The sequence below is a fragment of the Toxotes jaculatrix genome, chromosome 7 (assembly GCF_017976425.1).
Source record: "Toxotes jaculatrix isolate fToxJac2 chromosome 7, fToxJac2.pri, whole genome shotgun sequence".
In the NCBI taxonomy this organism is placed as follows: domain Eukaryota; kingdom Metazoa; phylum Chordata; class Actinopteri; family Toxotidae; genus Toxotes; species Toxotes jaculatrix.
This window is the reverse complement of record NC_054400.1, coordinates 994812-1018404: the sequence shown is the minus strand read 5'-3', so window position 1 is coordinate 1018404 and position 23593 is coordinate 994812. Positions and strand designations below refer to the sequence as shown.

At 44.8% G+C, this 23593-nt stretch overlaps 3 protein-coding genes across 13 annotated transcripts; 1 reads left to right on the top strand and 2 right to left on the bottom strand.

Moving 5' to 3' along the window:
- Positions 1–319: 319 nt before the first annotated feature.
- On the bottom strand, positions 320–5456 carry LOC121184718 (RING finger protein 225). 2 transcript variants are annotated; one of them, XM_041042547.1, is made up of 4 exons: positions 5361–5456; positions 4069–4227; positions 2099–3042; positions 320–1942 (listed from the first exon to the last, which is right to left on the bottom strand). In XM_041042547.1, the coding sequence occupies exons 3-4, from the start codon at positions 2638–2640 to the stop codon at positions 1699–1701; spliced, it is 786 nt and encodes a 261-aa protein (XP_040898481.1). In that variant the 5' UTR covers positions 2641–3042; positions 4069–4227; positions 5361–5456; the 3' UTR covers positions 320–1698. The 2 variants fall into 2 exon arrangements, with proteins under 2 accessions (XP_040898481.1, XP_040898482.1); XM_041042548.1 differs by lacking the exon at positions 5361–5456 and adding an exon at positions 4772–4865.
- A 1506-nt stretch (positions 5457–6962) lies between these two features.
- Positions 6963–16862, top strand: LOC121184174 (GTPase IMAP family member 8-like). 10 transcript variants are annotated; one of them, XM_041041660.1, is made up of 5 exons: positions 7014–7028; positions 7726–7788; positions 8392–8433; positions 8568–8631; positions 13342–16862. In XM_041041660.1, the coding sequence occupies exons 4-5, from the start codon at positions 8613–8615 to the stop codon at positions 15792–15794; spliced, it is 2472 nt and encodes an 823-aa protein (XP_040897594.1). In that variant the 5' UTR covers positions 7014–7028; positions 7726–7788; positions 8392–8433; positions 8568–8612; the 3' UTR covers positions 15795–16862. The 10 variants fall into 10 exon arrangements, 8 of the variants coding, with proteins under 8 accessions (XP_040897589.1, XP_040897594.1, XP_040897590.1 ...); XM_041041653.1 differs by lacking the exons at positions 7014–7028; positions 7726–7788; positions 8392–8433; positions 8568–8631 and adding exons at positions 11234–11440; positions 12239–12355; positions 12446–12535; positions 12827–12886; XM_041041652.1 differs by lacking the exons at positions 7014–7028; positions 7726–7788; positions 8392–8433; positions 8568–8631 and adding exons at positions 11234–12095; positions 12239–12355; positions 12446–12535; positions 12827–12886.
- Positions 16863–17230: 368 nt separating this feature from the next.
- Positions 17231–22295, bottom strand: LOC121184185 (actin, cytoplasmic). Its single transcript, XM_041041682.1, has 9 exons — positions 22145–22295; positions 20445–20569; positions 20216–20344; positions 19751–19861; positions 19501–19585; positions 19116–19277; positions 18420–18611; positions 18128–18309; positions 17231–17755 (listed from the first exon to the last, which is right to left on the bottom strand). The coding sequence occupies exons 2-9, from the start codon at positions 20565–20567 to the stop codon at positions 17612–17614; spliced, it is 1128 nt and encodes a 375-aa protein (XP_040897616.1). The 5' UTR covers positions 20568–20569; positions 22145–22295; the 3' UTR covers positions 17231–17611.
- Between the last annotated feature and the right edge of the window lie 1298 nt (positions 22296–23593).

Genomic DNA, 23593 nt, shown 5'->3' with positions numbered 1-23593 from the left:
AAAAATATATAAAATCATTTATTTTACATTGCACAGTAAAACAGGTCTGAGCCTTAAAACACACAGTACACAACATAAAAACCTGAGAGCACAAACACAATCATCACATTAATATTTGTAACTGAAGAGTAACATGAATTTAAAATATGCGTTTTGATGTGTGAAGCTTTGGGACGGAGCAGTGCAGCCAGTCTCTGATCTCAGGTTACATCTGATTTGCAAGTCAAAGTGTTTGTTGGGAAAGTTTTGCTTGTTGCTCGTTGACAGTTCGGCCATTTTCAGCCGAGCACCAGAGAAAATTCTGGATCTTTTTAAAGTGAAGTTCATGATTCTGATGTCCTGATCGGGTCTAAGTGAACAGGATTCAGCTGAATTAGACTCATGTCCCTCTGTGTTTGACACCAGTGCAGAACTAAGGGACTGTCCCACAGCTGGCGGCCTCCTGCAGAGTGTAAGAGACGAGCTGGCAGACTGAACGCCCAAACCACAAACCGCCCCAAAATTCATACAGAGTTTATTTCAGGCTCTGAACTGCCCGTCAGTCTTTGGCTTCTTTAAAAAGGTCAGTTCACCTCAGTGCGTTTGGTTTTACTCGTCCAGGTTTTCAGAGTTTGATTTGTTTATACGTTAAACCCACGGTCATGTGTTAGAGTCTGAGTCCGTATAAAGAGTCCTGGACTCGGCTCTCTGAGCCCTGCGTCAGACTAACTGTGGCTCGGGTCATTTGCATGGCTCTTGTTTCCAGCATTTGGTTAAGAGCGAGGTCAGAGCTGCAGCTCCACCAAGAGGGAACAGTAACTTTTAAAGACAGAACCAAACATGAGCCATTCAGTCTTTGTAAAGTGCTGGAAGCTGCCAGAGCGAGTTAAAACAGGAGAACATGAAGAAGAAGGCAGCGCCACCTGCTGACAGGTTTATGGAATCTTGTGTTTAAAGTGAGGTGAGGAGACGGAAATGACAGGCTGGTTTCAGGTCTTATGTCAGGGCGGAAGTGACACTAATGTTGTGTTTCAGCGGACGTTCACATCCCAAAGTGACAAAGTGAGAGAAGATTAATGTTTCAGCTTTTATCTGCAGCTGGATGGAAACCACCACAGACTCTGGCCTCTTGTTAACATAATAAAGCTGCGATCGGCCTGTTGTTTTCTACTGTTACACACCATCATCACTCGCTGCCATCCAACGACCTTCAGATCAGCCAGCTGGTGTTTCCTGAACCTCCACACACTGAGTGAAGCAGGTAAAAGTCCAGTGTTTCTCAGTCTCCTCTGCTACGTTTCCTCCTCTGCTGATATTTCCAGACCTCTGGGTGATTCTTTCAAACTTCTGGCACAGGTTACAAAGTCCAGAGCTTCTGCGTTTCTCAGGCACTTTCTGAGCTCAGGTGTCAGCTGGTCCTCAGAGGGTTGATGTAAGGACAGATCGTCTCCTCCATGTCCCGGCTTTAAGTGTCATCCACGAGTTAAACGCTGCTTGTTGCACAAGAGCCTGAGCCGAGGCTTTTATTGCACATCTGGACGTGTTTTCATCCGTTAGCCACAGCAGTGAAACACATGTTGCTTATTGGAGACGGTGGAATTTTACAGTTTGGTGGGTTTTGTGTGTTTTTTTTTTTTCAGTCACAAAAATAAAAGCAGATTTCACAGGAGGAAGACAGGATGTGATGTAATGTGATGTCACTCACAGTCAGTTCGAGTCTCATTTGAAGTTGAGGAGGTAGATGATGATGCCGGTCAGCAGCACCATCATCATCACCACAGACGTCAGGAGGAAGGCTCGGCACGCCGGCCGGCCCGTCAGTCTGAACAGAGCGCCGCCCACGCCCCCCGCCTCGCCACGGCCCCTGACAGGCGGGCTGGGAAGCCCCACGTCCAGAGAGCGGTTCACTGACCTCAGGGACGTCAGCGACCTCTGACCCCATCGCCGATGACTTTCAGACGACCTAAGTGACACAGAAAGTTATTGGTCAGATGAAGCTGAGTGCGTCACAAACCACAGACAACAAGCTCCTCCCACTGGGAGTGTTTTCTTTGATTCACACATGGAAAACAGCATCACATCATCATCACAACAGAATCCTGACTCCTGACAGCCTGACCTTTTGACCTCCAGCTTCCCTTTATTGCGGAGGAAGCGGATGCTGTAGACCCTCTGCATGGCGGCCGGCAGGTAGGACAGCACGTCTGAGTCCGTGGTGAGTTTGGGCAGGCCGAGGGTGGGCAGAGGCGTGAGGCTGCGGCACAGCGGGCACTGGATGGCGCTGGGCTCAGATGACTTGACGTTGATGCGCGCCAGACACTCCAGGCAGAACGTGTGCTTGCAGTGAAGCATCTTGGGACAGCGGAAGACGTTGTTGAACTCGCTGAAGCAGATGGAGCACTCCAGGTCCGGACAGGCGTCCTCGGAGCACTGAGCGGGGAGAGGAGACAGGCGGAGGTCTGGGGACGGGATGATGACGGAGATCTGGCAGGAGGGGGGGGGTGGCGGGGGCAGGGTACGGGTTTGGTGTGGGAATGGAAACTGGAGACGGAGCCAGGCTAGACAGAGACCTGGATCCAAGGCTGAAGCCTGGATCTGAGGCTGGAAGCGGTGAGGTGGAGAGGTCTGAGTTTGGTGATCGGACCAGGTTTTGACCTCCATCTTGGTCTGATGAGGGAGGAGAGTTATGGCTCAAAGCTGGAAGAGAGCTGTGACCTGTCTGGATGACTGCAGGACATGGCAAACTGGAGAAAGATGCATTATGGGCATTATCATAGGAGCCGGGGGCTGAATATGGAGGTGAACTCTGGACACCCAGAGTAGCGACACGTGAGTGAGGGGTCAGGTTTGTGTCTCCATAGGGATTCATGATGGACAAACAGCAGGATGGAGGAGTGATTTAGGAGGAGGAGGAAGAGGAAGTGAAGTTCCAGAGATGGAGGACGTTGAGCTTTCAGCAGTCAGTGGACATCAGTGACGGGTTAACAGACTCGTGGAGGGATGACGAAGAAATGATGAAGATGCTCCTCATACAGCCTCAGACGCCCTTTATCACAGCTCACTCTACAGAGGGGAAAACATGATGAATACACTGCAAACCAGAGGGTTACAGACTGTACGAAAATGATATATGGACAAAAGTATGTGGACAAATAGATCTGAATCTTGAAACTTGGAGCCAAAACGATTGGTCAGATATTATGACAATCCTTTAAATCATGTCCTGTGTAAATGGGCCAAACATTTTATGGTCCCAGCTTCTCAGACGTGGCTGTTGTCTGCTTTTTATAATTCACAAACCAAACAATCAATCGATTAAATAAAGAAAGAAAATAATCAGAACACTGACAATAATCAAAAGATGCAGCCTCGTATAGAACAGCTCACTGTGACCAACTGTAAAATGCTGCTAATATAATGATATGATGTACAACAGTCACAGGGAGGTTTTCCTGCACTTCGCATGTTAATGATTAGACAGTTATTCACTAAAGTAACATTTCAAAGCAGGAAATTCTGAACTTGTTCCTCCACTGTCACTGAATTTGGTGGTGGGCTGATGTTCAGTATTCACATGTTGCTGTGACACTGGTGTCCGTGTATCAGCCACGTACTGGCTCCGTCTGGATTCCGTTCAGTTTTATCACGGTTCAGATACGACTACGGTTAGTGTTCATGAGAATAACACGCCTCGTCTGATCAGGTTGAAACCACTGACAACACGGTATCACCGCACAGACTCAACACAACTGCCCGAATAGGCTTCACTTCACATGTGATCATGTTTGTCCAGACATTTTCAAAGCTGCTGGAGAATCCAACTCTTTTACTTTCTCACATTTAAAAAAAAAAAAGGTTATGGTCAGGTTAGGTGGAAAACTGATTACCATCAGGTCGGTCAGTCACAACTTTACTGCCATTATAACCATTAGAGTCCCCATAAACCAGCCAGACCCACCACAGGTTCTCAGCTTCACCTCCTCATGTAGTTTGTCGCTTTTTTTAAATCCTAGTTGAAGATAAACTTCACTTTCCAAAGCTTAAAAGAAAACATAAAGCTCAGTGTATGAACAGAGAGACGGTACCTACCTCCACAGTGACGGAGAGCTGCAGTCAGTTCTGGTTCTCGCTGTACTAAACTGCTCAGGATCACATTTCCTCTGCTTTGCATAAGTTTAGTTGAAACCAGGACCAGGTCAGTGTCTGAATGAGTAACCCTGTACCACACAACTGGATTCACACTCCAGTCTAGCGGGTGTCAATAGAACAGAAATTTGCATTGTCGTGTTATTTACAAAAGGGAAATAACATGCAAAACAAGATGGCCTCCTGTTCTGACGCTCAGACGCACACAGAGCGGGAATCACCTCAGCTCCTCCAACATAAACCCAAAGATCATCTCTGCAGCAAACGCCATGTGTTTGTTTTGTGTTTCTAACACACACACACACACACTCTGACATTTCCTGATGTGATGTGTAATTCTGTTGCAGACACAGACGCAGACACCATGTTCAGCAGATCACTCCAAACACAACCTGTGTGTCATGTGAGGAGTCGAGCAGAAACAAACTCAGACTGTCAACACAATAAGTTGATTATTGATTAGTCAAGTGGTGGAAAACTATTGCGTAACTATTATTGAAAAATCAACAATCTACATGCAAAATGTTTGAGCGTTTCAAAGCTGAGAGTTTGCTGCTTTTTCTCGTCTCACACTTTAGTTAAATTTTTATATTGTGAACAGTTGGTTGGACAAAACAAAGCATCTGAAGATGTCACCAGGTTCAACATTTGTCAGTGTTTAAGGTTCCACTGAAACTGGGGACACACTGATGTGGTCTTCAGGTCGTCCTTTGTCCTGTTATAAGAGCAGAATAGACCTGCAAGCACCATCATTTAGTTTGACTTGAAATTCTGAACAAACAGTTCAGAGTAAACTGTTGATACAGATCCGCAGAAATAGCTCTTTTTTTATTATGCCAAAATGCGACATTATTATTATAATTATTAGTTTAAAAAATTAAAAGAAAAAAGTCAGTAGCGTTTCACTTCCGCACACACGCAGCACTGTTTTTTAAACGCTGCCAACTTCCTGTTATTGTAACTGTGCCCGCCTCACACACCATGATGGGCAGATGCAAGGCGGGAACCAGCAGCGGTGTCTTGTACTCCTCTAAAATAAAATGCCTTTTCTTCGACGTTAGGTTTTGTATTGTCAGCAATCACCTATGCCGAATTTGACTTAAGATCATCATAATTAATAAAACACATAAAATAAGCAGTTGGATAGGTGTGTCTGTTTGTACATAAACGGGAAACCTAAAAATCCAAAGTTTCTGAATGAAGTTTGGTGCGCAGTCTAAAAACACCGCTCTTACCATTTAAAATCACCGCTAATTGATGCCCAGTGTCGCCCCACACTGCGCCATCGTTAGATCGGTGTCACTCACAGACCCTCCGGAGTTTGGCGGTTGAGCTTTAAGCTCTTTAAGCTTCTCTCTTTGCCTTTGCTTTGCGGCACTGACTCGATGTTCGAGCGATAAAAACGAGGAAGCGGGTCAGTCAAATCACCTGCGGGCCTCACGCTTTCCTGCCTGTTCGAGAGCGAGCACACCTGAGGAAGGTGACGCTGATTAGCTGACGGTTTTGGAGTCATCACTCCCATGATGACTCCGTGTTCCTACTTTTTCTGTATTTCTTTGTTTAAAAAAAAAAAACAACTTTTGCTGCAGTACTTTTTTTTGACTTGTTAAGTTTCTGGATGTTGTGTTGCAGAAGTTTTTGTATTTTTGTTCTTGTCATCAAATAATTTTAAAGGCTCTGTAATGTAAATTAATTCTATGTTAAGTTGGATGTGAAGTGCTGAGCTGTGTGTGAACCTGACCTCACACCACCTGCTGTGTAACTGTAGAGAATGTTAAACAGTAACTTAGCTGACATGAGAACACAAGTTTACTGTGTGTAGTTTGACATGTTACATGTTTAAGTTTAATGTTTCTTCAAATTCAATGAATCCCAATTTATCCCAATATAAAAAGTTCAGAAACTCCAGGTGATTTAAAATAGTTAAGAAGAGCAGAACTGAATAATTATTTTTTGTGTGATGTCTAGAACAGTTTCACACTAAGATTAGGTCCTGTAAGTAAATTTTGTTCATATTATGAATTTAAAAATTTAGAAAAATGTCTTTGTTTAAATCGTCTTTTTTTTTTGTAATGTGCAATTAAAAAATATCAGTGTGGATTTTAAATAAAGAACCTCTGTAATAAATATCAGTCATACATGTTTAACATGATGAATCATGTGAAGGACTCAGACACATGTTAGAGGTGAATGAGTTTGGTTTATTACCAGCTGTGACAACATGGCTGGTATTATTTTTCCTTTGTGTGTCTGTGTACATGTCTTTCTATGGTTGTGTGGACAAATTATGGTCTGGGACCATCGTAGAGAGGACATGTTGTCTGGTCCTCACACTGGTTCAGGGTTCAGACCTGGTTTTAGGGTTCAGGTATGAATCGGGTACAGGTTACTGGTTCATTTTATCATTTAACTGAAAACTGTAAAACATTTGCTCTGTTACATGAAAACAAACAGAAAACTCTGAGGAGCAGCGTGGCTGCTCTGCTGTGGCCTGAGAAGCTGCTGTTAATTTAAACTGAGCTGAAACAAAAACACATCTGAAGTCCATGAACGATGGTAGAAAGGTAGAAAACATTAGAGTGAACTTTGAACTTTCTATTCTCTGTACTTCCACAGCTTTAATCTCTCCTGTTTCAGTGTAAATGATCTGTGTGAGAGAGAAAAGGTTTAAAAGTGAGTGAATTATTTAAACTGATGCTCACAGACGTTACAGTTCAGATTAAATATAAACTACGTGGCCTGATGAAAAAGAAAATGTTGAATAATTCAAAACCAAATTTCACATACTTTCAAAGGTGTCAGTCACATTTACGCACTCAGTTCTGGGTCCTTGAATGCAACGCATTCTGACGGGTCACGTGACTTCCCTGAAACCGTTAGTGGAGCAGCAGTCTCTGTTTTCGGTGAGTAAACTTCACTAAAACCGGTAAAAAGACGCAGTTGAAGTGAAATAATATTCGGTTTGTGTCGTGGACGTGTCCACAGAGTCAACCGTGTGACTGCAGAAGGACACAGGTTCAGGACATTAGATGAACCTGGATCGTCCTCGGTTGTGTGTCGTTCAGATGAGAAACGGACCGAGTCCCGGTTTGTCCCTCTAACGTAAACACTGGGTTTATAACAGAGAATTAACAGACAGTATTACTGTGGTATGTTTAAAGAATTATCAGAGATTATTCAGGATGAGTTTCTGTTTTTTAACCAGTTTGCCAAGTTTAACTTTACTATCCAGGAAGTCAGCGCAGCCGCCATCTTTGATTTTTTACTTTCGTTTTCCTCCTGATTCCTGTCGAAGCAACAAATTCAGAGACTGAACTTAACAAACCGCAGATTAATAAAACTAAGTGAAAGTGTGTCTGTGTTTAAAGTGGATAATTGAAGTGCTCATTAAAGGACAAACCTCTGATCATCCTTCGATCTGCAGATCAGGGTCATAGGAGACAGTTTATTATCACAGTGAGTTTCTGAACTGATCCTGAAACAGTTTAACACGTTAGTGCTGGAACATGTAGTTTAATATGTTCTTGTTGTACATTGAAGACATTTGGGTTTGAGATCAAACTCACAACAACTGAACATTTGAAGTGTTTTTCTTTGCAGAGTCTTCAGCTCAGCAGTTTGTCTCCAGCTGGCAGAGACACATCATGGCGTCCTCATCACCAGGTGAGTCCTGTCAGACTTTATCAGTCTGGATAACACACTGTCTTCACACACTGTCCACATGTAACACTCGTCATAAATGAACTGTGTCCTCTGTCCTGTTTGTGTGACGCATCACTTGGACAGTTTCAGCAGATTCAGCAGAAAAGCAGAGACACACAGGAAGTTCTTTAGATTGGATTAGAAAGGAGTCGAGCTGAGGAGTGTGAAGCCTCCATGTCTGAGAGTTTGGAGCTTTATTTACTGTCACACTACAACTGTGTTCAATCAGAATCAACTTTATTGACCAAACATGTGAACACACACAAGCAATTTGACTGTTTTTAATTTCTCTCAGTGAAGTCACACAGTAACACAACAGACACACAGCAGAACAAGAACAACTACTGAGTCCAACCCTCTCAGGTTCTGAGGTGTGTCCTCACACAGATGCAGGTATAATGGACTTGGTTCAGACAGAGCAGATAATACTTGTATCAGTGTGTGAAGGCTGTGAACATGTTAATGCAGGTTGTGGACACCAACAATCATGGGACAGCTGAAGTATGAAGTCATTACAGAATACATGTGAATGGATGAATGTCTACATTTTCTCAATCTTGACAGGTCTGCATCATAGCAGCAGCATTGAATTCCTTCCACCTAACTGTAAGTTAAAGTGACCTGAGTCATAAATGTTTTCATCTATATCAACATGTAGAATTGCAGTGTTTTGTAGGTGGTAGGTACAAACTCACATTTTATTTCAGTCAAATATTTCATCTCACTGCTGAATTTACAAGTTTCAGCTTGATAATGGATCAAAGATTCTCTTCAGTCCACCTTAAATGGCACATTTCATTACAGGTAAACTCAATGTGATTTACACTGAAAACTGAATATTAACATACAGGAATAAACAAGAAAATCACTAACACTGTCAACAGAAATATAAAAATATAATCATGAGAAATCCCATTTACACAGCTGCACATGGAGCAAACTGCACAAGACACACACACACACACACACACACACACACACACACACACACACACACACACACACACACCCTCCCCAGACCTGGATCTGATTGTGGGTGCAGCTGGAGGACCTCCACCTGATGACCTGATGTACTGAGGAGACAAACCATGAAGTGCTTTGTGCTGCATGTTGAATGAGCTGCAGTCGTCCTGCTGAGTGTTTGGATGATCCTGTAAATGGAGCGTCACAGTATCTGACCTGCTGGAGATGAATGAATGAAGCAGTTTCTGAGAGTCACTTTGAGACATGAATGCATGAAGTTTGGATCATTTTAAACTCTGGTGATTTTGGTGATGTGATTTTCACTCTGAGATCAGAATCCAAAATAATGCAGAGGTTTGTGACGGACTCACTGAGTCTCAGACAGATCTGTCCTGTGTGAAGACATTTCCTGTCTCTGACCTTTAGGATCAACCATGAGTTTCTCAGTCTGGTCTCTGTTCAGCTGTAAAAGGTTTCCACACATTCATGTCATCAATACACTTTATTAGTTTGTTATCAGAGCTGAGATCATCAGAGGAAAGTGAAGTGTACAGTTGTGTGTCATCAGCATATGAATATAGGTCCAGTCCAGTGTTGGTTCATCTTTGTGACTCAGTGTTTTTCTTTCCAGTCTCTGAGCTGAGGGTTGTTCTGCTGGGGAACAGCTGGTCTGAGAAGAGCTCAGACTGAGACAATATGTAGAGGACTGTGTGAGAGTCTCTGATCCTGGACCTCATGTGTTCCTGCTGGTTCTACAGCCTGAAGACTTCACTGAGGACCACAGACTGAGGCTCTGCAGAGTCCTTCAGCTCTTCAGTGATCGATCATTTGATCGTTCACTGGTTCTGATATCAACACCCAGAGAGGAGAGTCCAGGCTCCATGGAACAGTTCAGGCAGCATCCACCATTAAAACACATGATCACATCATGTAGATACAGATGTTTGTGGCGGAAGCATCTGGAACATCCAGAGCTGTTAACACGGTTGGGTCAGATTGTGCAGGAGAACAATGGAGATCATGTGGCTCTGCATTGACCGGGACAAACAGTGGACTTAAGTTAGTTGGACAAAGACAAACAAAGACAGAGAAGTGTTGACTGATTGTAACTAATCACATCGACCTCTTGCAGCTGATCGTCTGTCACTCTGCTAACCCTGACCCACTGAACCCCACCAATGCTCAGTGAATTTTGTATTTTTCTCTCCACTGACTCTGTATTTATCATTATTACTACTACTACCATTACTGTTAGTACTTTTATCACTACATACTGACTATGATCCAAATGATGTGTCTTTATTTACATTATTTTATACTGTTGTTATTCTGCATATGTCTGAATATTTGTATAATATCACTTAACAAGCCACGCTCTTCTTCACATACAGCACTGACCATGTTAGATGCACCGTGGCTACATTTGAACATGTTAAACTGTGTTCCACTGATTAAACATAAAAATAAGGCTTTTCTGTCTAATTCTACTTGTTAATGTAAATTCACATATTTTACATGTTGAAATGTTAAATGTCGATTGTACATGTGACTGGCTGGTTCTGTGTTTTCCCCTTAGTTTTAGGCTCCCTCACACACAGGCCTTCATACAGCTGTATGCTCAGCTCAGTGATCAATAAAGATTTGGATTGAACTGTGTGTCCTCTCCTCTCTGATGAATCCTCGTCCATCGGACACTGAATCTGTAATTCCTGCCTCAACAAGTCTCTGAGCACTTGATCCAAAATGCTGCAGTGTGACCTCTGACAGGATCCAGGAACAGAGACCACATTCCTCCTGTTTTAGCTTCTCTGCTTTGGTTCTCTGTAAAATCCTGCTCCTCACCTACAAAGTCTCAGTGGTCAGACACTTAAAGAGCTCACAGTACCTGTTACCTCAGTGGAACACTATGCTCACAGTGTGCATTTAAACTGATGCTCACAGATGTTACAGCTCATATTGAATATAAACAGCATGGACTAATTACATCAGTAATAACTGAAAAACACCTTACACGTGTCTGTCACATTTACACACCACCACCTGCTCAGGACGGAAAACCACATGCGGTGTCAGGGAAAACTCAGTGACTGAAGAATGATTCTGTTGGATTCTTGTTTCTTTGTGTTTCCCATCTTTGTGATTGTCTGCCCCGCCCTGATGTGTTCCACCTGTTCAGGTACCTCTGCCTCCCATGTGTATTTAAGTCTCTTTTTTAGTTTTTTCCTCACATGGGCCTGGCCTCTATGGTAACACGTTGTGTGTGTGTGTGTGTGTGTGTGTGAGAGAGAGAGAGAGAGAGAGAGAGAGAGAGAGAGAGAGATGACAGTCACTCTTCAGTGGCTGGCTGGTTTAATATAAAACTGTCTGCACCTCTCCTGTGTGTCCAGCAGGTAGAGCAGTGATGTTTGTTAAACTTCCTGTTTCAATAAAGTTCAGAAAAAGTTTTTTTAATCAGTTTGAGATTTGGTTTAGTTTGAGTTTTTCTCTCTGATTATATTCGAGGTTCATTTTGTTGTTTTGTGTTATTTACACGAATGAATCTTTAAAATTCATCTGATCACGAGGAAAATACCGATGAGCAACTTTTCAGAGGTGAATTTTTACTTTCACTTTCACCGTCCGGTAGAGAAGACGCAGCGGGAATCAGCTGGTGAGTGAACTTCACCAAACACGATGAATAAACAGGTGAATACAGCCAGGGCAGGTGAGACAGGTGATGTTCTCAGGTGAGTGAGGTGAGCCCGTGAGTGTCCGCGTTCAGCCCGAGGCCGCTGAGACCACAGCCCGGGAAACAGTCAGCTGAGGCCGCTCAGACAGTAACCACAGCCCGGACACAGCACGAACTAACATCACATTATACGATGAAATAAAAATAAATAAAACAAACAGGCTCCGCAGCTGGACGGACACACACGGCAGCTGTTTCAGGTGAGTGAGGGAAACCTGAGGAGCCGGAAGTGAAGCGCCAGAGTTCACCTGTGAGTTTACCTTTGAAAAAAATGGAGACGGTTTGTGAGAATAACAGAAGAACTGAAGAGTTTGTGAGTTTCTGATTTTATTCATCTGTTTCAGTAAAAACAGTTTGTGTTTGACCGCAGAGGGAACACAGGAGGACTTTACTCCTTCTACTACTCTGCTCCTACAGGCTTCCTGCTGCTACTGCAAGTCTGTGTAATAACTGATAACACACCTGAACAGGTGGAGGTAGAGAATGAGAAAATCCTGCCATTTAAAAGCTGGGACCTAAAAGCCTGTGGCGTTTTGTCTTTTTGCTTGAAAATGATCAACCGTACCTGAGAGGAAAGGTCTGTGTGATAAATACCTGCAGCAGACGTCACATTAAAGCTCCACACCGATAACCAGAATATTTACACAGGAACACCTGTGCTTCAGAGTGAGAGGTCTGTTACATGAATTTGCTTCTTTCTTTCTTTCTTTCTTTCTTCAGCTTCTGTTTGTTTTTGCGGTGAAATGTTCACCTGAAACTGTCGGACGCGTCACTGAGGGACAGACGAGGACAGAAAACAGGAAACGATCCAGCGTCTGCATCACACCTGTGTCTGAGGTGATGCAGCAGCAGCTGGTGGAATCACATGTTAAAAATGTCCTGGAGAATGATCTTTCAAACTTTTTGTGTGTGTGTGTGTGTTTTTAGCTTTTTAAAATCCAGCTGTTGGCCTCCAGCTGTGCTGCTGCTCCTGGTGTTTCCAGCACGGTGACAGTATGGCAGCTGCTGCAACATCTGGTGAGTATGAACAGATTTACAGCAGAAATATGCAACAGCTCTTCTAACGTGTTCAGAGCTGCTGAGGTTTATGTTACTCCGGATCACTGCAGCTGTTTTCAGTTTCCCTGTAAGACCCGGTCTGAGCCAGGAGGTGGAGCCACAGCATTACAGATGTTAGGTCACCGACTGCAGCTGGCTGAACCCGACAGCTGAGCGGTTAGAGCAGCGAGTCCCTGGTCCAGTTTCCAGCTGGATTGTGTCCTGCGTGTCATGTCCTGACTGTCTCTGTCTTTTTCTGTTTTCTTACAGAAGCAGGAGCACAGAGACCTCTGAGCCACAGCAGCAGTTATAACTGGCTTCCTCCTAACAGTGAGTTCAGCTGCTCTGACAGTGTTCAGCTGTTTCTGGAGGTGAAACTGTTCTCAGAGCAGCAGGTACCACAGTAACTGTGCTACTAACCTGCCACAGCGCAGCATGTTTACACCTGGATCAGAGACGTTTGAATCTGAAGCCCAGAAACGAGCCATTAAAGCAGCTGTACAGTTGAATCAACACGTCTGAAACAGGCTGAACAGAACCTCAACATTTAAACCTTCACTGAGTTTTTATTACAGACCTGATGCATCAACTAACAGCTGAGTGTTTGGACATGGACATGATGTTGGACGGTTTCTGTGATGCACCTCTGCTCAGTAAAGCCAGATTAGCTGCTGACCAATCAGGACTCGTTTTAGAACCTGTGTCACATGATCACAGAACATTTGATGTGAATGTGCAGTGAATTGCGTTGGTTCATCTTTGTGATTCAGTGTTTTTATTTCCAGTGTCTGAGCTGAGGGTTGTTCTGCTGGGGAACAGCTGGTCTGAGAGGAGCTCAGTGGGGAACTTCATACTGGGACAGACTGAGTTTGACACTGAGGGACAACCAGACCTTCAGACAGCCAGAGGACAGTGGAAGGACAAAGAAATAGTTCTCATCAACAGCCCAGATCTGCTGCTTCCTGATGTCTCTGAAGACAGACTAAGACAATATGTAGAGGACTGTGTGAGAGTCTCTGATCCTGGACCTCATGTGTTCCTGCTGGTTCTACAGCCTGAAGACTTCACTGAGGACCACAGACTGAGGCTCTGCAGAGTCCTTCAGCTCTTCAGTGATCGATCATTTGATCATTCACTGGTTCTGATATCAACACCCAGAGAGGAGAGTCCAGGCTCCATGGAACAGTACAGGCAGCATCCACCACTAAAACACATGATCACAGCATGTAGATACAGATGTTTGTGGCTGAAGCATCTGGAACATCCAGAGCTGTTAACACGGTTGGGTCAGATTGTGCAGGAGAACAACACAGAGCATCTGAGCTGTGACGTGTTTGATGATGAGGATTCAGGTTTAACCATGAAACCAAAGTCTGGACACATCGAACCTCCTCTGAACCTGGTTCTGTGTGGGAGGAGAGGAGCAGGGAAGACTTCAGCAGCCAAGGCCATTTTAGGTCAGACAGAGCTTCGTTCAGTGTCCAACTCATCAGAGTGTGTTAGACATCAGGGAGAGGTGTGTGGACGTCGGGTTTCCCTGGTGGAGCTTCCTGCCTTGTTTGGAAAACCTCCGGAGACAGTGATGGAGGAATCACTCAGGTGTGTCTCCCTCTGTGACCCTGAGGGCGTCCATGCCTTCATCCTGGTCCTACCTGTGGATCCCCTCACTGATGAAGACAAGGGAGAGTTAGAGACCATCCAGACCACATTCAGCTCTCCAGTCTATGATTTCACCATCATTCTGTTCACTGTGGAGTCAGATCATACTGATCCAGCTGTTGTTAACTTTCTGAATGAAAGTCAGTTGATCCAGGAGCTCCGTCAGAGCTGTGGAGGAAGATCTGTTGTTCTCAACATCAGGGACAAGCAGCAGGTCCCTGAGCTGTTGGACGCTGTGGACCAGATGAGAGTTAAAGGATCCAGATGCTTCAACAAGGACGCGTTCACCAAGGCTCAGATGGAGAAGGTTGTAAAACTGAAAGCTGAACTGCAGGATGTGAGACAGACTCAGATGGGAGGTGAGAGAGAGGGAGATCAGAGCAGAGAGCCTCTCAGGATGGTGCTGATTGGACGGACTGGCAGCGGGAAGAGTGCGACAGCAAACACCATTTTAGGCAAAAAGCATTTCATACCCAGAATCCCTCCAAAACCACCGACCAAGTTCTGTGAGAGCGCGGCCGGAGACATCGATGGACGACCTGCTGTTGTGGTCAACACCCCCGGTTTGTTTGATACAACTCTCTCTGATGATGAGATTAAGCAGGAGCTTCGCAGATGCAGAAACATGTTGTCTCCGGGACCTCACGCGTTCTTACTGGTGCTGCAGATCGGGAACGTTACACAAGCGGAAACAGACTCTGTCGAACTGATAAAGAGGGTTTTTGGTGAAAAGTCAAGAGATTTCATCATCGTTTTATTCACCAGAGGAGATGAACTGGAGGATCAGCCATTCGAGAGTTATGTCAAAAACTGTGATGAGTCTGTCAAACAACTGATCAATGTCTGCGGAGGAAGATATCAGGTCTTTAATAACAAAGACGACACAAACCGCACACAAGTCCGTGACCTGCGGACCAAGATCGAGACCATGCTGAAGGAAAGTGGAGGCAGCTGCTACGACCCTGAGATGTCTGAGGAATCCACTCAAATACAGGTGGAGAGGATTGTGAAAGAGAAGGAGGAAGAGATGAAGAGAAAGGAGGAGAACCTGAGGAGAAAACACGAGGGAGATTTAAAAAGACTGGAAAGGAAAATCAGCGAACAGAGAGGAGAAATTGAAGAGGAGAGAAAACTAAGAGCTAAACAGCTGAAGGACAAAGACGAATGCATCAACAAGCAGCGTGAGGAGAGAAAGAAAGAACGGGAGGAAGACGAAAAGAGACGGAAGAAACACGAAGAAACTCTGCGACAGGACTGGAGAAGAAAACTGGAAGCTTTGGACAAAAGTGTTCAGTCTGAAAGAGAGCAAAAGGAAGCTGCTGAGAGGAAGCTGGAGCAGAGCAGGAGGGAGATGAAGAGAGACCGAGAGGCTTGGGACAAAGAGAAAAAGGACATGTGGGAACGAATGCATCAGGACCTCAGGCAGAACCTGGAGGAGGAGAAAAGCAGCTTCAGGAAGCTGCAGGAGGAGTACCATCGCAAGAGGAGAAAATGGACATACGGCTTGTTTGGGCTAATGTTGATGCTAGCACTTTTATTGTGTTACGTATTTCCTCACATACTGCACAGCCACAGCTAAACAGCTGATGAACTCACTAATAAACAGGTGTTAAGGTGTTTACACACAAAGACAGTGAGGACAAAGACTGTGAGGACAAAGACCGTGAGGACAAAGACTGAGGATGAACATGGAGTCTCTTCACTCTGACTGTGTGAAGCCTTTGCTGCTCACTAAGGCTGCTAGCTAACACTAGCCACTCTGTTAAAGCAGCATATTAAAATGTATGTTATTACTTGACACTGATTATATTTCTGTCATTGATCAGAGTTGTAGAACTCATGTTCACTTTATCACAAACATTTGATCACGATTGAAAAATGATGTGTTTCATGTAAAGTTCTTTTCCATTCGTCCTGAGTTCAGCGCTCTGTGTGTCGGGTCGGTTTTCTCAGCCTGCAGCTCACACAGTGACACATCAGGGTTGATGGAGCTGAGATAAGAGTTTCCTGTTGTTCTCCTGAAGTGATTAATGTGATCATTTTACCTGAGAGCATGAACAGGAGCAGTTTGCATGACGAGCCAGTTCACCTGTTATTCATCTGCCTTCACCTTGTTCCTTTTAAACACTTTAACTTCCACAGTATTTGTGGACTGTTTGAAGCTGGAGCCTGTTTCTGAAGCTGCATGGAAGCAAACGTGTTGGGAGACGTTTGCTTTGCTGCTTCTTTTGTGCAGAGATAGTTGTTTTTGTCGAGTTATTCACGTCTAATTCCAGAGAATCGTTTCAGATCCTTATGTAACTTTAGACCGTGGGTCAGTGTGTTAGTGGTAAATCTGCTATAACAGAACTTTAAGTAATATATGAAGAGTATACATGTCTAAATGAGGATGTGGCCGACAGTGCTCTGTATGAAGAAGCAGAAACTGACAGAAGACTTAATGTGTCGTCATATTGATTCATTTATCACAGTATTGATTGAAAATATTGAGTCTTGAATCTTGAGCTGATGCTGTTGCAGTTAATCTGCTGTTAACTGAATGTTGATCTGATATTTATCTGATGATCACAGAGGCTGTTGAATGGCTACGTGTTTATTTGCACAGCACGTACAACAGAGATGTTTTAATAAAATGATTTTTAACCTCTTTTCCAACCTGTGACTCTTCTTTCATCCAAGCATCACAGCGTGGGGCAGGTGTCTTCACCCCGGAGGCGACAGAGCTAACGGCTGCACCTGGAAATGACACATCTGTCTTTGTTGATTTTGTGCAGCACAAGAAAAAACACTTTATACGTTTTGTGCATGAAAATACAAACAATACAAATATAAGTGATTTGAAATACATCATTTCCAGCTTGTGTGTTCTTCTGGTCATCAGGCTTATGTCAGAATTAGCAATGGAAGCAGCGGCTCAGTGTTCACACAGTGGAATAAAATAAAAACATATTTATGAAACTGAGGAGGAAAATGTTTAACAAGCAGCAAATGATCACATCAGAGAAGCTGTAAATATCAAATGTTGGCATTTTATTGGTGAGTGTAAACACTGAGCACAGATACAGCTCGACTCTGACAAACAGAATGGATGAGGAAAAAAAAAAGAAAAAGCTGAGTATTGATGTGCAGCTTGTTGCATTAGATCGTCAGTGTTCGGTGATAATACTGTTTTCTGACCATCAGCAGTTTGATCACCGGAGGGAAATAAAGCTGTGAGCAGAATCAGACTAACGTGTCGAGAAATGTTTTAAAGTCCAGAGGTTCAGTAGCTGAGGATCTGCAGCGCTCACACAGTTACATGTAAACAGCTGCTGGATTATACTTGTATGTGGCATCTCACATCTTTTAGTCTGTTCACAAGATGGCGGGGAGGGGGTGGAGTCACTGTTGAGGCCTTTAGAAGCACTTGCGGTGGACGATGGCGGGACCAGACTCATCATACTCCTGCTTGCTGATCCACATCTGCTGGAAAGTGGAGAGGGAGGCCAGGATGGAGCCGCCGATCCAGACCGAGTACTTCCTCTCTGGGGGAGCGATGATCTGGAGGTGAGGAGAGAAAGGGTGAGATGAGGAGGAGCGATAATGAGTGAAAATATTGGTCTGATTCATTCAAAACTACCGGAAAGGTTTGATTTTATTCTACAGCTGATAAAACCTGAAAACTCTCTCCAGGCTCAGTGTCTGACAGGATGTGCTCACTTCATACATGTGGTCATGTTAGTCAGGAAACCCAAACATTAGGAGGTGAGATGATTTCCAACCGTCCCAAACCCAGACTGCATGTGGATTCTCAGGTCTCTGTACTACATACTAATGTGTATATCACCGTTACAGGTAATATAAACCAGGTAAAGGGTGTGTCCTAACATGAGACGTGATGCTTCTCTGATGCTTCCCTTTATCATGACATACCTTGATTTTCATGGTGGGTGGGGCCAGGGCGGTGATCTCCTTCTGCATGCGGTCAGCGATGCCGGGGTACATGGTGGTTCCTCCGGACAGCACGGTGTTGGCGTACAGGTCCTTACGGATGTCCACGTCGCACTTCATGATGCTGTTGTAGGTCGTCTCGTGGACGCCGGCGGACTCCATTCCTGAAGACAGACAACACGGGAATTATTTTAGTGTTGAGTTCAGTTTTAATGTGGACTACAACATACGACAAGACCAGGAACACGTTACACGTGTGGTGCACGTTACAAACCGATGAACGAAGGCTGGAAGAGCGTCTCAGGGCAGCGGAACCTCTCGTTGCCGATGGTGATGACCTGACCGTCAGGGAGCTCGTAGCTCTTCTCCAGGGAGGAAGAGGAAGCTGCCGTCTGCATCTCCTGCTCAAAGTCCAGGGCCACGTAGCAGAGCTTCTCCTTGATGTCACGAACGATCTCACGCTCGGCTGGAGATGAAATATTTGTTAGAGAACAGAAATCAAATCCTCTGAACATAGAAAAGGTTCATTTAAAAGACTGAAGAAGAAGAATTAGCTTCAACCATTTGCCGTGAAGGTAAAGGTCTGTGTGTGTCTGTGTGTCTGTGTGTGTGTGTGTCTGTGTGTGTCTGTGTGTGTCTGTGTGTGTCTGTGTGTGTCTGTGTGTGTCTGTGTGTGTCTGTGTCTGTGTGTGTGTCTGTGTGTGTCTGTGTGTGTCTGTGTGTCTGTGTGTGTGTCTGTGTCTGTGTCTGTGTCTGTGTCTGTGTGTGTCTGTGTGTGTCTGTGTGTGTCTGTGTGTGTGTGTGTGTCTGTGTGTGTGTGTCTGTGTGTGTGTGTGTGTGTGTGTGTGTGTGTGTGTGTGTGTCTGTGTGTGTCTGTGTGTCTGTGTGTCTGTGTCTGTGTGTGTGTGTGTGTGTGTCTGTGTGTGTCTGTGTGTGTGTGTGTGTGTGTGTGTGTCTGTGTGTGTCGTACCGGTGGTGGTGAAGCTGTAGCCTCTCTCAGTGAGGATCTTCATCAGGTAGTCTGTCAGGTCTCTGCCAGCCAGGTCCAGACGGAGGATGGCGTGAGGCAGAGCGTAGCCCTCGTAGATGGGCACAGTGTGGCTGACACCATCACCAGAGTCCATCACGATACCTGCACGACAACAAACACCCAGTTACAAAAGAAAAACCCCGACAGCACGATTCGACTTTAAAGCCATCAATGAAATGGCTCGGGTGCAGTTCCTCTGATGGCCACTAGATGCAACGAGAGAATCATGATGAGGAAACTAAATTCATCAAACAGTGACAGTGTTCAGTGTTTTGAGATGTCCCAGCTCAGAGAGACGTGTTAGCGGCTGTGTTGATGCTCTCACCTGTGGTACGACCGGAGGCGTACAGGGACAGGACGGCCTGGATGGCCACGTACATGGCAGGACAGTTGAAGGTCTCGAACATGATCTGGACCAAAGACAAAGTGATGTGTCACTGTGGAAGCCATGACAGCTGCAAGAAACCCTGTAACTCAGGAGCTTTACAGTCTTAAGAGCGCTGCACGTGCAGGACAGGGCCTGTCTCTGGACTCAGAGGACAGTTTATGAATTGGACCCATCAGTCTGAACACACCTGCGTCATCTTCTCCCTGTTGGCTTTGGGGTTGAGCGGAGCCTCAGTGAGCAGGACTGGATGCTCCTCAGGTGCAACACGGAGCTCGTTGTAGAAGGTGTGATGCCAGATCTGCGGGACAGGAGCGCTGGTTAGAAACAGGCTGCTAACTATAAAGCTAACACCCACCCAGGACAGTTTGACTGCTGTCCATCTGTGTCCTGCATTCCCTTTACACATCTCAGCTTTTAAACACATTTGAACATTTTCCAGTTTTGCTTTGCTTTAATCGTAGGTGGGAAAATGAATGAACTGAATGATTTATCGTACTGATTTCATGTTGCTGCTTCTCATTCACTGGGATACATCTCATCGTCCAGGAGAACGTCTTCATGTGTTACTGACCCCAAACTAAAACCGTCTGCCACAGTCTGTACAGCAGTGTAGTCTAATGTCCTCACATCAGCTTAACGCAAACGTCCTCACCTTCTCCATGTCGTCCCAGTTGGTGACGATGCCGTGCTCGATGGGGTACTTCAGGGTCAGGATGCCTCTCTTGCTCTGAGCCTCGTCTCCCACGTAGCTGTCCTTCTGACCCATTCCCACCATCACACCCTGCACACAAACACAAACACACCTTTACAGTTACACACTGCGCTGCATTTATTTCAGAGTCTCACAGTGCAGAGACAGACAGTGACACTCAGGTTGTTACCTGGTGTCTGGGGCGACCGACGATGGACGGGAAGACGGCGCGGGGGGCATCGTCTCCGGCGAAACCGGCCTTACACATGCCGGAGCCGTTGTCAACAACGAGGGCAGCGATGTCTTCGTCCATTTCTGAAAGGAAACAGATTCATAATGAAACGTTTCCTCCAATAAAACACAAACACATTTTAGTTCCTCCTCTTCTTCTCTTCTCTTCCTGTTGTACTTCCTGTTGTCATTAATGTTTCTATTATTTACCATTAACCTGTTCCGGTGTTTGTGTTTATCTCGGGTCTCTAACCTGTCGTAGTGAAGCACCTGAACACTGCATTTTGAATAAAGATTTCAGAGAATGAGTCTGTGACAGGTCAGGAAATATCATCTCCTCTCAGCTTATCAGTGAAACATCCACAGGAGTTTTGGAATTTGAACACTTGAAATCAGGCCTGTATCTTTAAAGTGATGCAACAGCCTTCATCATGAGTCTGACGGTGCAGAAACTCAGTATGTTGGCAATAAAAAGTGTGTAATAAAATAATAATGTTGATGCACTGCACATTCCTGTTATCGTGTGCCTTCTCCCCGAGTTAATATTGAACCAGTTTTATTTCTTCCTGCGAGTCCTTTGGCCGGTTTCCCGCCCAGCAGCCCGTGCTGAGTGACAGCAGCGTGTTGGGCGTCGCTGTTCGACTCATCCAACCTCATAAACTTTACTCATGTGACCTTTCAGTCCTGTTGCTTCAGGACGTTTTCCAAACCAGTTGAGGCAGAAAAAAAACCGCTCAGACCATACACTGCCTCAGTCCATGATGCAACACACACTTTTTTTTTTTTTTTTTTAAATAATCTGACAGCACTGGTTTTAATCACCTCGTGTGAGATGATTAACTGCAGCAGCAGGTTCATCAGTGAGGGAAAGAAAGTCTCAGGCTTCAGGAAAATTCAAGAGGTTTTACTTTGTAAGGAGCTGAAACAGGAAGCGTCTCACGCAGAGACCCAGCCCTTCCCTCAGGACATTCATACTCAACTGTCCTCTGCTCATTCACTCACACAGCAGCTCAACTGCAAACACATATACATTCAAAATAATAAGAAGAGTCAGAGGGAAAAACTCATTCTGGAATCTTACTGTCAAAGCTTCATTCCTCATTCATGAAGAATAATTTGATTTTTCCTCCGTTTAATAAGAATTTAGACACAAAGTGACTTAAACATTTAAAAGGTTGTTCGTTCATTTCATTCTGCTTATTTATGCTCTTATTCCTTAGCTGTGAGGTCAGAGGTCAGAGGTCAGGCGTAGACTCAGTGTATCAGGATGGATCTCTGCTGCTGAGTTTCAGACAGCGTCCTCATTCCTGCAGACTTCGCTGATCTCAGATCAGATTCCAGTTAACTCTGAGACCTACACCTGTCTGTGATTCTTCGCTTCCTGGCCCCGAAGAAAAAAACGGATTCAAACTTTTGTCTGAATGATCGGTTTTTCTGGACACCGTGAGTTTAGTCCATGGAGTTTGATCCTTTCTCTTTTTTTTTCAAATCGTCCAGGATGAGGATCAGGTGTCTGTCACACCTGGAACCGATTCACTGCTGATCAGTGCTGATCGATTAATCTGTGTCCTCTGACAAAACTCGACGGCAGCGGTTTAGTTTTACGAGATTTCAGATTAAACAATTTAAGAACGGTCGGAAACCGTAGCTGGTGCTTACCTGTGCAGGTGAGTCTCAGGTGTGTCTGTCGGTAAAGTCGCGCGGGTGCTCCTCTGCCCCAGCTGTGCTCGGTAAATGCAGCATCACGAGCCAAACCGCACCGGTTTTATTTGCGTTCGCGGGACTGCTAGCGTTGTCCATAAAAGGTAACGTTCTCCCAGCTGACGCTCTGATTGGTCCAGGTGAGTATGATCCTTCAGGTCGCCCCAGCTCGCGTCTTGATTGGCTGGAAAAGGCATCTGTCAAAGAGGAGGGGTGCGCGAGGTAAAAACACCCTGCAGGGGTTTTACAGAAACCATGGAGAGCTGTGATTGGCCACACACACCGGAAACAGGAGTACAAACAAACAAACAGCTAAATGCTGCGCCGTGTTCAGCTGCTCTGAGTCTGTTCGCTGCTCAGGCTGTTTACAGATGTTTGTCTGAAAACATCTGTGAGCTGCTTCATCAGTGCAGCTGCTAAATGGACTCTGTCAGTTTATTATTCCTCTGAGTCAAACTGTAGTGAAGCCTCCGTCACAAAGGTCACAGTGTTCAGTCTGTTCTCATCTGTAGCTTCTGCTGCTTCTGTTGTTTAGTATGATAATGAAATAATGAATCTCCAGTATTATATATTACTTTGTACAGTGAAACCTGATTAAAGACAAATAATGAATGTTATTAAATGTTTAACTTATTTGATACTAAACTAAATGCAAAGATTATGCTTCATGTAAACACCTCAGATACTCACTGAAAGGTTTTTTTTGTTGTTAGTTTTTCTAAAACTCCCATAATGCAAAGCTTTCAGGTCAATCCATGTGTAAAACACAGACATGTATGCGTCTGAAACTCTGACTGTTCACTGCAGAGTAAACAGCTGAAAGTTAGTTGTGTCAGAACAGTTAGTGTTTGTCGTTCTGCCTGAGGTGATGTTTTCTGATGAAAAGCTTAAAAACAGGAAGTGCAGTCTGAGTGTTTGTGGATCTGTGCTGGTTTCAAGCTGCAGGTAAATCCTGCAAATCGAGACCAACAACGTTAATCTCCTCCGTACATCAAACATCAGCCTGGCACGTCTGGTATTTCTGGAAACACTGAAACTGGAACAAAAAATACAGACAAATGAAAAGTTTTTTAAATTCATTAAATCAGAGGTTCACACCTGGAGTGACCTGATACTGTTGTGTTCAGTCTTTAAACAAAGGTGAGCATCTTTTCCCAGCTTTTCAGCCGACGTGTTTACTGTGAAGAGGTCAGACAAACAGACACAAACAGGAGACAAACAACACACACACAAGGCTAAAGAACACAGAGGACACAAAGGGAGGAGGGACACCCTAACTGACCCAGACTGCAGCGATGAGACGACGGGTGGCTGAGTCTGTGCAGACCTCACACTGTCCAGCTGAACCTCTGCTCGTGTTCACACAGCTGCAGCCGATCGTCTCTCAGTGTGAGCTCAGCAGTCACA

Coding starts and splice junctions, on each gene's coding strand:
- LOC121184718 (XM_041042547.1), bottom strand. CDS start 2,640: ATGGAGGTCAAAACCTGGTCCGATCACCAAACTCAGACCTCTCCACCT. Junction 1,943..2,098: donor GGGAAGCTGGAGGTCAAAAG/GTCAGGCTGTCA, acceptor TGTGTCACTTAG/GTCGTCTGAAAGTCATCGGC.
- LOC121184174 (XM_041041654.1), top strand. CDS start 12,514: ATGGCAGCTGCTGCAACATCTG. Junction 12,536..12,826: donor GGCAGCTGCTGCAACATCTG/GTGAGTATGAAC, acceptor GTTTTCTTACAG/AAGCAGGAGCACAGAGACCT. Junction 12,887..13,341: donor TAACTGGCTTCCTCCTAACA/GTGAGTTCAGCT, acceptor TTTTATTTCCAG/TGTCTGAGCTGAGGGTTGTT.
- LOC121184185 (XM_041041682.1), bottom strand. CDS start 20,567: ATGGACGAAGACATCGCTGCCCTCGTTGTTGACAACGGCTCCGGCATG. Junction 20,345..20,444: donor TCGGTCGCCCCAGACACCAG/GTAACAACCTGA, acceptor GTTTGTGTGCAG/GGTGTGATGGTGGGAATGGG. Junction 18,612..19,115: donor CTACAGCTTCACCACCACCG/GTACGACACACA, acceptor TTTCATCTCCAG/CCGAGCGTGAGATCGTTCGT.